This window comes from Gekko japonicus, unplaced genomic scaffold, assembly GCF_001447785.1.
Source record: "Gekko japonicus isolate JY-2015 unplaced genomic scaffold, Gekko_japonicus_V1.1 scaffold1610, whole genome shotgun sequence".
Lineage (NCBI taxonomy): Eukaryota > Metazoa > Chordata > Lepidosauria > Squamata > Gekkonidae > Gekko > Gekko japonicus.
The window spans coordinates 317,985-332,517 of record NW_015161999.1 but is presented as its reverse complement, the minus strand read 5'-3'; the positions used below and the strand labels follow the sequence as shown (position 1 = coordinate 332,517).

The following is a 14,533-nucleotide window of genomic DNA, read 5'->3' as shown; positions in this document are numbered from 1 at the left end:
CATCAATGGCGGAGGCGGAACCTTGCACAGTGCGGCGTGGAGGAAGATCGAGTAGAGCGATCCCTGGCGGCAGACGACTGCGGTGGAAACCGGTGACGGCGCCCGATGACGTCCTAATTTAGGGATGATATCCTTAAAGCAACAGCAGCAAGTCCTCTGCAGCTGGGAACAGCAGTCATCAAGGTCCTAAAGGACACTCCATTTGAGGTTCGTCAGAAAAGGAAAGTGTATAAAGATCGGATTTCAACCTTGCAGATCAACCAAATTTCGTATTCTTGGATTTTTCCTGAAGGTGTTGTGTTCAAATACAGAGATAAAAGGGAGAAAATCGACTCGGTTTTAAAAGCGGAAGAATGGTTGAAACGGCATTTCGGATCGAAGGAAGAGGAACAACAGGAAGGAGACGGCGGAGCAGGCATTGTAGAAGATACGGATGAAGACCAAGGTGCAGCGGGAGGTGTTTCGGTCAGAGAGACATATGAATTGCAACATAGAGGACCAAAGTAACTCTTTATAAAATAAAGACTCGCAAATGATGAAGATGATGAAAGAGACTCGGTGCACACATGAGAAGCTGGATTAAATACTAATATGGACTAATTCTTTAATTCATTGATTTAAACGAAAAGTTATAAGTTTTAATACTAACTGAATACTAACTGTTAAGGCTCTTCCCTCTTGGGTTTTTAGTCATAGTGTGGGTTTAATTTACTGTCCTTTTATCCTGGGATACTTTTCCCTTTCCCTTTTCTTTTCTGTTAGTCTGTAGGTGTAACAAAAAATAATAAAGCTACCCTGCCTTCAGGGGATTAAAAAAAGAAAAGAAAAAAGAAAGTGTTTGACCATAAGTGTTTAATTAGGGATTGTATAGCATAGTTAAAGGCTATTGTTTATAGTGGATTACAATCTGGAGAAGGAATGGAATCCCCCCCCCCCCGAAGATACAGCCCATATTTGCAATGAAGGTATAGCATACTTGGAGGGAAGGGAATGTTGATCTGTGAAATAATTCTGAAGCATAGTAAGTGTTGCTAAAGTAACTTCAGGTGTAGGTATCAGCTGCTTTGGAGTCAAGTGACTTGCTTGTTTTTAAAAATGTCCATTGAGAGTTTTCAGTTCTGCTTGCTCATGTGAAGAAATGACGAGCAGTAACAAATAACTCTGGCAGAAAATAATTTAGAAGCGGCTGATGAGATGTAACAGGAAGAAATGTTTGCAGAGTAATCTTCTGTAATATTTCTGATTTTTCATTTAGTGTATGGTTCTGCTGTGTAGTACTAAAAATCTTATTAAGAGATGGCAACAGGCTATTAAACTAGAAGGTGAAGTATTTGCTACAGATGACACCTAAGCATTTTGCTGCTTCAAATTGTAGGCTTCTGAGAATTGAGATGGTAGGCTTGTGCTTCATCACCCTTAGAAGCTGCTATAATATGTAGATCATAACTTTACTAGTATGTGGCTTTTCTACCAGACAGCTGTGTAGTACATAGCGCACTTAAAGATATTGCTTTGCCAGTTTGGTGTAGGGGTTAAGTGTGCGGACTCTAATCTGGGAGAACCAGGTTTGATTTCCCACTCCGCTACTTACAGGTGCTGGGTGACTTTGGTCAAGCCATAGTTCTGTCAGAGCTGTTCCTGAAAGAGCTCTCTCAGCCCCACCTACCTCACAGGGTGTCTGTTGTGGGGAGGGGGAGGGAAAGGAGTTTGTAAGCTGCTCTGAGACTCCGAGTGAAGGGCAGGGTATAAATCCCATCTCTTCTTCTCTTCTCTGTGGCTTTAACAGATGTCTTGCATATTTGCATGACATTTTACCTTTAGATGATGCTCAGTAACTCAAATGACATGAGTGTAAATGCCACTTTAAGGGGAAAAATTGGTTTGAAATCATGTTGTCATATGGGAGTAGGTCATGCTATGGTTCGATCCCATGTCAACACTGACTTTCTCAGTCTTGGGCATTTCTGGCAATACAAGAAGCATAGTGTGGGCATGTAAGAGTTTTCTGTCGTTATGAGTGCTGTGTGATGAAGGCTGTATTCCTTACTGTGTAGTCAAGGCGAACTGCCTCAGATTTATTGTTTTGAAATCCTTCTGGTCTATGCTCTGTACTGAATAAACTTATTCCGGTTTCTAACTTGTCTGTATTGTTGTAACTAGATTTCAAGGCTAAACCCCTGTGCCTTCTGCTCACCGTATAAGCTACCTCTGTGTAAGATTAATTGTGCACCTCTGGATAGAGGTGCTAGTGTGTAAAACCCAGATGCCAACTGAGATTCTGGAATCTCTAATCTCAGGCTGGTGAGGGATTAAATAGAGATTCTGGTGGCTATTGTTCTGAAATCCAGAGAGGGTAGCATACCTTTCTGGGTTGTTGTTTAATGTATTGAAAACGTATGGGCTTCCCCCCTCATTCCTGGATGGGCTTGAGGGGCAGGAACCTATACAACCTGAGGATGGTGGCAACTGTGACAGGGTCCCTTGTGTTGCTGCTTCCTTCCTTCTGCAAAGTCAAAATCCATCATGTTTAAATACAGGGATTCATATGAAAATATATAGAGCAGTACAATATATTAATGATCATTTGTCGCATTCTTTAGGGGTTGTTCTATGTGGTACTGAGCTAGTGGCTAAATTTTTGAGAATGTTTTTTTTGTTTCCTCTGGTGATCAGAAGGTGTGACACCGAGAAACCAGTTTCTTTATTTAGTTCATCTTTATCCTGCCCTTCCTCCAAGGAGCTCAGGGTAGAATAGTGTTCTGTGCTTCTCCAGCTTATCCTTGCAATAACCCAGTGTGGTAGGTTGGGCTATGTGTGAGAGACAGGCCTAAGGTCACCCAACCATCAACTTCATCTCAGAGTGAGGATTTAAGAACATAAGAGAAGCCAATGTTGGATCAGGCCAATGGCCCATCTAGTCCAACACTCTGTCACACAGTGGCCAAAAATACCAGGTGCCATCAGGAAGTCCAGCAGTGGGGCCCAGGACACTAGAAGCTCTCCCACTGTTGCCCCCCCAAGCACCAAGAATATAGAGCATCACTTGCCCCATCCTGAGAGCTCCTATCTATATCTTGTGGCTAATAGCCATTGATGGACTTCTGTTCCATATGCTTATCGAATTCCCTCTTGAAGCCGTCCATGTTTGTAGCCGCCACCACCTCCTGTGGCAGTGAATTCCATGTGTTAATCACTCTTTGGGGTCACTCTTTGAAATTGGGTCTCCCATATCCAAGTCTGACACTGTTATATCACACTTTCTCCAGCGCTTCTGAATAATCCTTTTGTTGGGGAAATTAGGAGTTCAGGAATCTTTTCATGGACTCCCATCCCCACTGTGTTCATTGGGGAGGAAGAGAAGCTGGCAGGGATCTCAGTTGCATCAAGAGAGAGAGGGAGAGTTGTTCTAAACCAAAACTCAATTTATTCCATTACACACTCTTAAGACAGAAAACACTTTGTAGCATTTCAATATTCAACATAGAATATTTCAACACAAACCCAATACTTAAAATAGTGCATTTGTATAAAACCCAGAATGTTCTGGACTAGCCACCAAGGTCTCACATGGGATGTTGATGGCCAGTCCCTTAGCGTTAGTAACCCTGGGGTATATATCTGTCTTGGACCTATAGCTGCTGATGTACCTACCACATAGGATTATCATGAATGTGGTACAGGCCAAACTTGCACTGATTAGAACTGACCTGATGTACTGACCCAAATCCCTCTCCCTTCTCTCTATCTCTGGGGTCAGGAAGCTCTTAGAAAGTCAGAGAGTCAAGGAAGCTAGTTTCATATTCCCTATCCATTTTGATTCTGATAGTGTCACCACTAACTTCTGGAATGTATAAACATCCTCTAAGACAAAAGGCATGTACAGAGTTATCGGTACCAGAAGGCCACAGCACTAGCAGAGTTCTGTAGCCTCCCGGGAAACAGAACCAAAGATTCAACTATAGGACTAAGAAAGGGGGGGGGGGGGGGTGTTTTCCTACTGCTGTAATCCTTGTACTTTTAATTTTAAAACTAGCTTTGCAGAATCCTATAAACCCCCACCACCTTTCCAGTTTAGGCAGGCACATTTTAAGGGTGTGTGTGTGGGGGAAAGGTTTGGGACCAGCCAAGGTGAAAGTATAGAGTTCTGCAAACTCAACGGACTCCAGTTTTGCAGAGAAATATTAGCCCCCAATGTGGGGCTCCAATGGAATAGCTGCTATAATACCTTGTGTTTTTCTGTGTCCTTTATAAAGTTTATATCTCTGCTACCTGGCATTGCATTTTATGACACACATGGCCTGGCCCAACCCAACAAAGTCCAATTTATGTCAAATCTGGCCCTCATAAGAAATGAGTTCGACACCCCTGCATCAGAGACTTGCATAGAGTGTCACCAGGCAGGCATCACAGGAAGCCATGGGTGAAGAAGAGGGGAGGGACCAGGGTGCAAAATTCTGGGGGAATGTTACAAGAGAATATTTGGGGGTAGCAGGGAGGACAACCAGGCTTAGCTTTTCTCTGGAGATCCCTGGTAGAAGATCCAAAGAGAATAGCTGAGACAAAGCTCATGATCATTAGAAGGATTAATCTTTGAGGTGGGCAACCCTAGCATAGTGGATTCATAAAAACCAGGACCTTGGTTAGACAAGAGTCAGTGAACTTTTCCACCCAACAAGTCTCTTTTCCTTTTTTCTTTATTTCTTTCTCCCTTTAGCCTCTTTGTATTAGCTTTTCATATTTCCTTGTGAATAAATTTTACTCCATGGCTTCTGGGAGGAAATTCTGATTGCCTCTAATTTGTATTCACAAGGCAGAGAAGTTGAGGAGAGTTAGGGCAGCAAAGAAGTATAAATCCTTTAGCTTTTGGAGTGGGGAACCTCTTGTGCTCCTTGGTTAGACAATATCTTGGACACTGCTTCCTCTAAGCTGTGGAATCTCTCTGGCAATTCCTTTTTCAAGGTGAATGGGGCATCCAGATTGCAGGAATAGCAACCATACAGCTGTGCACTGACACACACAGGGGAATATCACATTACCCTTTTAAAACTGTTATTGTACTGTCATGGACTAAACCGGTACAGGGACGGCTGTTTCACCAAGCCTTTCCCTTCTGGTAAGGAGCCATCTCTGAAGCGGTTTGTTATTTAACATTGTATCACTTTCTTTTCCCACCATCCCCCCCCCCGCCCGCGCACACAATCTCCCTGAAAGGTTTTTTTAAAACATTCTATTAGGAGCGCTATGGCGCTGAATCAGGACTACAAATCAGTGCCATAGCAACCCCATTGAGATTTCTGGACTCCATTTAGATACACTGACATTCACTACTGCTGTCCCTTGGAAACAAGGAGCTCACTGGATCCAGAATTCAAGTGTGTGTGTGTGTGGGGGAACCGGGCAGTTTTGAAACCCAGGTAGCAGGCTATTCTGGTGCTTTTTAATTCATCAAAGCCCAAACTAGTAAAGCCCCTCTTCCTCCTCCTTTTTCATGCTGTGCTGGTATGTTTGTGCTTATTGCTATTTTCAGTGATTTAATCTTTAAACAGACATGATAAATACAATGACTGCCCTGAAATTACCTTTTAAAATCCATGCTGAGATGCAGTAGTGAACGTCAGTATATTTAAATGGCGTACAGGGATCTCAATGGGGTCGCTATGGCACTGATTTGTAGTCCTACTGCAGCGCCATAGCGCTCCCAATGGAACGTTGAGAGAAAAAAGGATGATCACGCTTGGGGAGAAAAAGGGCGCAAAAAGAGCTGTCATCGCAGGAAGCGCCACGGGTGCATTTTACACAGCACCCCATAGCGCTTCAGAAGCGGTAGAAGGATTTAAAGACCAGTTGGAAGCAGTTCATAGTAAAAACACTTCAGCCACGTTTCCTCAACGGGACAGAAGCATTTCTGTATGACAGGGTAAACATATTCCATCAGGGAACTGTTACTGAAATGGTTTTGTCTGAAATGACAGACAGAAACCATTAGTGAACAGTTCCTGAAATGGAATATATAGGCTGTCTGAAATTCCTCACAGAGTTAGCGGGGTAGTGATGGCTTGCTCCTAGTCTTATGTTCTTAATTCTTTCTAGTTAACTGATTTGAGAACTTTGGCCATGAAGTAAATTTAAACTCCCAAGGATGATCATTGTTGCATTAGCCCAGTTTTTGGCTCAAGTGGTTAGGACGCTGAACTGCAGGCTGTGGAAGGTCAGTAGTTCAGCAGTTCGAGACCCGGATGCCGCATGACGGAGTGAGCTCCCATCTCTAGTTCCAGCTCCTGCCAACCTAGCAGTTCGAAAGCAAGAAACTGCAAGTAGATAAATAGGCACCACTTCGGTGGGAAGGTAACAGCGTTCCGTGCGCCTTGGTGTTTAGTCATGCCGGCCACATGACCACGGAAATGTCTTTGGACAGCGCTGGCTCGTCGGCTTTGAAATGGAGATGAGCACTGCAACCCTAGAGTCGGATTCGACTGGCTTTCGAGCAAGGGAACCTTTACCTTTTTAGTGCCACTTAATATTTTGCTGTACCTTGAGATTATTTTGGTACATGGTGCAGTTGATGAGCAATCTGGTTATAATTCTGTTTTTATGAGAACACTGAGAAGCAAATGCTGTCATAGTTTTTTCTCCCTCAGTTTGACAGGACCTCTTTCTTTGTCCTTAGGTATTGCTCATCGAGATCTGAAGCCAGAAAACATACTGTGTGAATCTCATGATAAGGTAGTTCATGCTTTATAGTTCCTCTTTGCCAGTGTTCATTGTTTTTCAGGCTCTGTTACTGTTGAAGTAAAACAAAGTAACTTGCGGCATCTTAAAGACGAATCAGTTTTTATTTTGGCATAAGCTTTGGACTAGAACCCACTTCATTATATGCAAGTTCTTATTTATGAAAACTTGTGTTAAAATAAACTTGTTAAGAAATAAGAACATATGAGAAGCCAATGTTGGATCAGGCCAATGGCCCATCCAGACCAATACTCTGTCACACAGTGGCCAAAAATACCAGGTGTCATCAGGAGGTCTACCAGTGGGGCCAGGACACTAGAAGCCCTCCCACTGTTGCTCCCCCCCAAAAGCACCAAGAATACAGAACATCACTTGCCCCAGATTGAGAGTTCCTATCTGTATCTTGTGGCTAATAGCCACTGATGGACCTCTGCTCCATATGTTTATCCAGTTCCCTCTTGAAGCCATCCATGCTAGTAGCCACCACAACTTCATGTGGCAGTGAATTCTATGTGTTAATCACTCTTTGGGTGAGGAAGTACTTCCTTTTATCTGTTCTAACCCAACTGCTCAGCAATTTCATTGAGTGCCCATGAGTTCTTGTATTGTGAGAAAGGAAGAAAAGTACTTCTTTCTCTACCTGCTCTATCCTATGCATAATCCTGTAAACCTCGATCATGTCACCCCTCAGTCATCGTTTCTCCAAGCTAAAGAGCCCCAAGCGTTTTAACCTTTCTTCATAGGGAAAATGTTCCAACCCTTTTAACATTCTAGTTGCCCTTTTCTGCACTTTTTTGAGGTGTGGTGACCAGAACTGTACACAGTACTCCAAATGAAGTCGCACCATTGAGTTATATAGAGGCATTATGATACTGGCTGATTTGTTTTCAATTAGTTAGTCTTTAAAGTCTAGTTTACTTCAGAGTTGTGTTCATCATCTTGGTGCATTTTCCCCCATTTCAGGTTTCACCGGTGAAAATTTGTGACTTTGATCTTGGGAGTGGAGTGAAGCTCAACAGTGCGTGTACTCCAATAACTACACCTGAATTGACTACTCCAGTATGTAGCTTAGTACATTCTTCTGTTGCTTAGCTGTGTTGTGGTAATGCAGGGGGAAGGAGGGGTGTCACTGAAATTATTCTTTGTCTAAAAGTTATACAAATGTTGGACATATCATGCTATTAATAAGAGATCTTGCAGTTTCTTAAATTTTTGACTCTTGTACTTGTCAAGAATTGTCTTCAGAAGATGAATCTCAAACATGTTGATTAATTGTCTCCCATTTCTCTTTCATGTTCCTGGCTAGCTGATGTAACCAGCTTCTCTTACAACTATTTTCCCTTAAAAAGTAATGGGTACAAACTTAGCACCCTGAATATACAAGTTTTTACAGAGCATTATGCTTCTAACAGATGAAACGCACATGTGCCTTGGACACTTTCACAATACGTGGCTAACAGAAGCTAATTGCTTGCACATGAAAGCTTATACCGTGAATAAAACTTTGTTGGTCTTAAAGGTGCCACTGGACTCAAACTTTGTTCAGGAGCTAATGTATTACATCATGATTTAGCCACTGACCTTAGGCAGAGGCTTCCTTTTGCCCAAAGCTGTGTTCTGGCCACAAAATAGAAGTTTGGGAGTTAGCTGCCTCTTGCACATGGCTTCTTTTGTTTGTGTGGAAAAACCAAATTTAGCTGTAAGCTTGGGCAGCAGGAGGAGAGAATAGAGAGAAGTATTTGCTCCGATAAGGATGAGAAGGACATGGTCTTATAAACAATTCCTGATCCCTTAAGCACAGTTATGAGGGCCCAGTGCTATATTTACAGTGCTTCTTGATATTAAGATCTCAGATCACCACCTCTGGCACTGGTACCCTTAGGCAACATTGGGAATGGTGATCTTAGAAAGGTCTAAGTCAAAGGGAAGGGGTACTTGCAGTTAAATGAGAGCAAGTGTTATTGAATAGTTTTCCAGTTACCTGTTGCACATAAAGCAACATCAACTTTGTTTGCTCTCTGTAGTAAATCCCTTTCACATGAAATAGATACCTTCTGCAGCCCTCTTTTAGAAATTTGATTTACATCACTCCTGCATGCACACTTTGGTATATTGGGAAGTGTTAAACATTAACAACAACATGAAGCCCTGATTACCTTGCATCTAGCAGAACTGCATTACACTGTGCCTCAGAACACCCCATCTGGCCAGGTCTGCTACTTAAATGCAGCCTTCATCCTTGGAGCTTCAAGCCCTATACCTAGCATGTGTTTAATTAATTTGAGCACCACACACACTAGTCTTGAAACCAAAGAGTGCTCAACCAAATAAATGCTAGGTGGCAGTCTAGTCCTTTAAACTTCAAAATGGGTAACATGCATGAGATGCTCATTTCAGGCTTTTTTACCACCCGTTTTGAAACAAGGGTTTGGAAGATTGTCTCCTGTGAACATAATTTTGCACAGTCACTTCAGCCACTGATGTTGATTCACGGAGACTTGGTATTGTGATGTGTCCTGTACTTAAGTGAGGATGATACTCCAAGGTCATTGATTTCTTCCCATGTGGGCATAAGCCTAACATGCATGCACATTCAAATACTGTATTGCGAAGTACCTAAGAATTCTCCATGCCTTCATTTGCTTCTACAATAGCTGTTGCCCAGCAACTGGCACAGTAGTTTGCCAGTGTTGTGGGAGGCAATCTGATGCTTACTTGCAAGAAGCGTGAAACTTGCCATCAGTGAAAAATCAGTGGGTTTAAATCTTTTGAATAAGGCTCTTCTATAGTCTTAGAAGTATGAATTAGATTTGCATGCAGATTTTACTGTTCCTGGTGTTTAATATCTGTATCTGCCAGCCATAGAGCAAACAGTTTGTAATTTCAGAGCTTTAACTTCCTTGCATCCATGAGATGGTTAACAGAGCTCTCAAACTGAAGGTTGAGGACTCTCTCATATTACGTTAGGCAAAAGAATTAAGTGATTCCCTCCTGGTCATTGACTCTACTACTTGCCTACTATCTTGCCTCAGTTTTTCTGGACTTTTGTGTTTAAAATAATCATCTGGATGTATTGCTGTGTTGGGTTTATATTCTTACCAATTTTGTGTGAAAGAGCAGGTATTCTAGAGAGCCTTGAGGCTTTGCGCAAATAATAGCAATTATAATCTGAAATGGAAATATTGAGAAACTTGGTTTTAGATGCCTTTAAACAGAACTTGTCAAAGACAAATTCTCCAAAAAAACAAGCATATAAATTTGCACTGTAAAGCAGCATTTGCTGCGATTTAGATGTTCTTAGATGCTAAGACCTTGAATATTTCTGTTTTTACTTGTTGAATGTGCTTACTTCATTTAACTTTATAATGTAATCTCTCTTTGCACGTACACTAGTGTGGTTCTGCAGAGTACATGGCCCCTGAGGTGGTAGAAGTATTCACAGATGAAGCCACGTTCTATGACAAGCGCTGTGATCTGTGGAGCTTGGGTGTGATTTTGTACATCATGTTAAGTGGCTATCCTCCTTTTGTGGGGAATTGTGGTACAGACTGTGGCTGGGACAGAGGAGAAGTCTGCAAAATTTGCCAGGTAACTAATTAAGTAAATTTGGGGATCTAATAGAAATGATTGTAGTGTCCACAAAACTGTTCTACAGCCCATCTAGTAGCAGTCTAGGGGTGTCCTGCGAACTTGAGAAACATTTACCCTACACTTGAGTGTCCCCATTGTTTGAGTTTTTGGATCCAAATAATGGGACTGCCCTTGGCTACTGAATACATGACGGTACCAGGCTGATCTTGCTTTGAAAAATGTGTTGCAACTATCCTATGATCTCTTTCTCTCTGCAAGTGATGGCAGCAAGAGTATCCTTTCCTTGCTGTTTTCTAGTCTCTGACAATTGGAATACGTTTCTTTCTGACAGAGGGCCCAAGCAAGCTAACTGTATCTCCTCCTCTGGACGATGACTAGGAAATTATTTTGCATATGTAAAACAAATCTGAATTGTGAAATTTGAGGGTGGGGAGAGGGAAGGGGAAAGTATGTGGTATGGGGGAATTCATAACTTGACTCTAAAAGAAATATTTGCATGCAGAATGTCCTGGGTTCAGTTCTTCCATCTGCACTTAACAGGATCCTGGTTGGACTTGGACAGACCTCTGATTGTGCTGCTGCCAGTCAGACTAATACTAGATAAGTAGATTGAGAACTTGATATACATCTGCAGTAGTGGACCACCAACATGTTCACTACTGGAATGGTCATGCTATTTTATGATGAGTCATAAAATGCAGTTATGAGGAATGGGGCCTCAAATGTCACACTTTTACAGTTGTACAGAAAGTTGGTTTGGGCAAGCCCATGTGAAATAAAAGGCTTAGGATTCACAGACTGTGATCCACGTTTAACAGTGGCTTGGTTGAGTGCATGTTCTGCACAAGGTACGGAGAATTTCAGTCCTACTGTTACACTAGCAATTAACTTCCAGAATTCCTAGAACTAAATGTAGAAAGTTGAATTGTAAGGATTTTAAGGCTTCTTGAGCAGAAAAAAAAATTAACCTTCAAAATTTAGAGCAAGCAAATGTTTGTTGTTGTTAGAACAAGCTCTTTGAAAGTATCCAAGAAGGCAAGTATGAGTTTCCTGACAAGGACTGGTCTCATATCTCCAGTGATGCCAAAGATCTGATCTCCAAGTTGCTAGTTCGTGATGCCAAAGAGCGACTGAGTGCTGCTCAGGTTCTGCAACATCCATGGGTGCAAGGGGTAAGTAGTACTTTCCAAAGCCCTGACTTATCCAGCATAATCTGAGTATGTAGGCTGCTTTACAGGACCTATCTGTGCCATGGAGAAATCCTATCTATGTGGAGTCAAAGTACCCTTGGCTGCATTCCTTAATGCAGAATGTCCAACCCTTCTTACATCATAAATAAATAAATAAATCAGGTAGTGGTCATCTGTGCAGGTAACATGCAAGAACCTGAATGTGCAGCTTCTTCCCCATAAGAACGCAAGTGTATTCTGCATCCTTACTTTTCCTATTCATTGTCAAAAGCAGTGTCAGGAAGGCTGTGTATTCTCTTACCAACAACATTCTTCTAGTAATTGACATGAATGATATTCAGAACCTTGTGGCTACTTTTGTTGTTTTACTACTTGGTCAATGTACATTTAAATGTACATTGTAATCTTCCATGTGTCACCCTATAATTCATGTGAAATGTAACCTGCTCATGGAAGGCTGTTGAAAATAGAGAGCTGTGAAACATAATAATCATCTGCTTATCCGTCAGATAAACAGTTGTTATGGTAAGAATCTCAGCTTATTTTTCAATGTTTCAATCTTGTGTAGAATGCTTCTGAAAGAGGACTGCCTACACCACAAGTTCTTCAAAGGTAACTGTTTCTTAAGCACCTGTTGTAATGAGATGGATAGTAATTGAAGGGTGGATATCTCCTATCAGATGATATTGGGAGAAAACACTGGGCTGTATAAGATGAAGTTGAGGGGTACCATTTTCTTGACTGTCTATAGTTTATTCTAATTTATTCTTGGATGCCTGGGAATAACTGAATTTCTAAGCGAGACAGTGAAGAGTCCTTGTGTCTTTTTCTAGTTTTAAGATTTGCATTTTTACTCCTCTGGCTGTATATCTTTTTTTTTTTCCATCACCTACAGGAACAGCAGCACAAAAGAGCTCACTCTCTTTGCAGCTGAGGCTATTGCTCTAAACCGCCAGCTCTCCCAGCATGAGAACCATCTCAGTGAAGAGGAAGAAAGTATCACTCAGGCCATATGCTCCATGAAGCTTTCTCCCCCCTCAAAATCCCGCCTTGCCAAACGCAGAGCTATGAGTCAGGCCACAAAAAACAGTGAATTCCAACCAGCCACTCCTGCTGCCCTTTGATACTCATTCTCCAGTTGTCAGCACTGGGGTGTGTGTGTGTGTGTGTGTCAAGTTTTGTATAATTATTTTAAAGGTCTCTGGGTTTATCAGTGTTAAGACTTTGTAGAACAAAGCTTGTAATGAAGTGATTTAAAGGACAGTTTTCTTGAAATGTCTTTTTTAAAATTTGAAAAATGTAATGAATTGTATAAAGTTTTTAGATGCTGCTACTGTATTAATGACACAACAAGACTATAATTACATACCAGTTTCTGTAACTAGAGTATACATTTCCATGACCAGCCCTTTGGCTAGTAGAAGTATAACCGAATGAGCTAGAAGTAGTTGTATGGTGCTGTTACTCTGCCTGTATCTACCATATAATGGTGGTAGCCCATCCTCCAGGAAGCTTCACATAGTTCACCTTTCCTATAAGAATGGAGTTATGTTACTCTTAACTTGTATGGATGTATAGAAACATGCTTTTAGAATGAATAGGGGCACAGCTGTTTCAATGAGAGTGTGATCTCCATAGAAGTAATCTGCTCTCCCCCCCCCCCATTTCATCACAGATGGAGACTGCATCTTAAGTATGGCATTGGCAAAAAGCACTTTGGGGAGAAGCGCCTCAATATAGAAAGGCTTCCTGCCTTTAGCAAAGTCTGCCTTGTAGTTCCGATTTCCAAGTCATTCTGTTACATTGCTTCTACTTGAAGTATGTAATTTTCTGAGCATTTTCAAAGGAGTGTACCTTCTCACTATCCTAGCTCCTATATAGAATGCCCTGGGAAATTCTTACCATGATAGTAACATCTGTAAGGTCTTTTGGGGGTGGGGTTTTCCTACCAAAACATGTGCCATGAGAAATATGGAATGTTGCATTTGTTTGAGCAGCAATGACAAAGTTTTATACTTCACCACTCTTCAGTGCAGTCCCACCATAGGAAAGAGCTTATAGAGGTGCTTGCATCATGGTGGTGCTTTGAATAGGCTGTGACTCCAAGGACAAGGGAATTCAAGGCTCAGTGCAGCAGTCGTGCTGTGCTGCTAGCCCTAGGTAAATGTGTGCTGAAAAGCATTAGGATGCCTGGTCTCTTGCTGCTTATGGCCTTTGCGTGTCAACTGTCAGCACAAATGATTCTTAAAAAAAAAGAAATTGGAATGTATACATAGTACCTGTCCTCCTCGCCTCCCCTTTGTCCCACTAAGAAGCACCTGATTCTCCCAGTCACTTACATAAGCTCCCCCTACCCCCAATTTGGTGTGTTAATATCACAGCTGTTTCCTTAATACAAGGATTGTGCAGAATTTTTGAACAAAAGTGTCTTGTGTATTTGCAATCAATATTTCCTTGTCGATCTCACAAGCAAGCACTTGGAAAGCACCTAATTATTTGGTATTTTATTATTTTGATGAGACTTGCTTCAGGTACGGTGCTGAACTTCTACTTGTACAAAAGTTTGCAGCTTTTGTGATAAGCAGTTCCGGGGGGTTTTTTGGGGATGTACCCTATAGCTGGATAGACCAGTCCAACACAGGTTTTTATTTTGGTCAGTTAAGGAAAGTGTGATCTTGGGACATGCATTCCATAATCAGTCTAAAGTTGAAGTTGGGCATTGGCATACACTAATTTCATGGCCTGAAATTACATGTATTATCCCATGACTATCTACTTCTATTTGCTTAACTCAGCTGTGGCTTGTGGGAAAGGCAGGATATGGAGGCACAACAGAATTAGTCCAAAAGAAGCCCAGTCTGTCTTAAGCCGTGCAAGCTCCAGTATAGTGCAACACCAGCTGATGGGAGCAAAATCATTGTTTTTAAATGTAGCATACACAGTAGCTTCTGAACACCCATGGTTCCACAATTGTCTATGCTAACACAAATTAATGACCATCTTGAGTACTCTAAGAAAGCGCT

General features: G+C 41.7%; 1 protein-coding gene across 3 annotated transcripts in view; it reads left to right on the top strand.

Moving 5' to 3' along the window:
- Positions 1 to 14,096, top strand: part of MKNK1 (MAP kinase interacting serine/threonine kinase 1) — a 42,208-nt gene extending 28,112 nt beyond the window's left edge. For all 3 annotated transcript variants that reach the window (XM_015405441.1, XM_015405439.1, XM_015405440.1), the window contains 6 exons: positions 6,668 to 6,723; positions 7,693 to 7,788; positions 10,123 to 10,317; positions 11,328 to 11,492; positions 12,079 to 12,122; positions 12,406 to 14,096. In XM_015405441.1, the coding sequence (XP_015260927.1) occupies positions 6,668 to 6,723; positions 7,693 to 7,788; positions 10,123 to 10,317; positions 11,328 to 11,492; positions 12,079 to 12,122; positions 12,406 to 12,634 (785 nt within the window). In that variant the 3' untranslated portion in view covers positions 12,635 to 14,096. The remainder of the gene's footprint in view (positions 1 to 6,667; positions 6,724 to 7,692; positions 7,789 to 10,122; positions 10,318 to 11,327; positions 11,493 to 12,078; positions 12,123 to 12,405) is intronic.
- Positions 14,097 to 14,533: the final 437 nt, after the last annotated feature.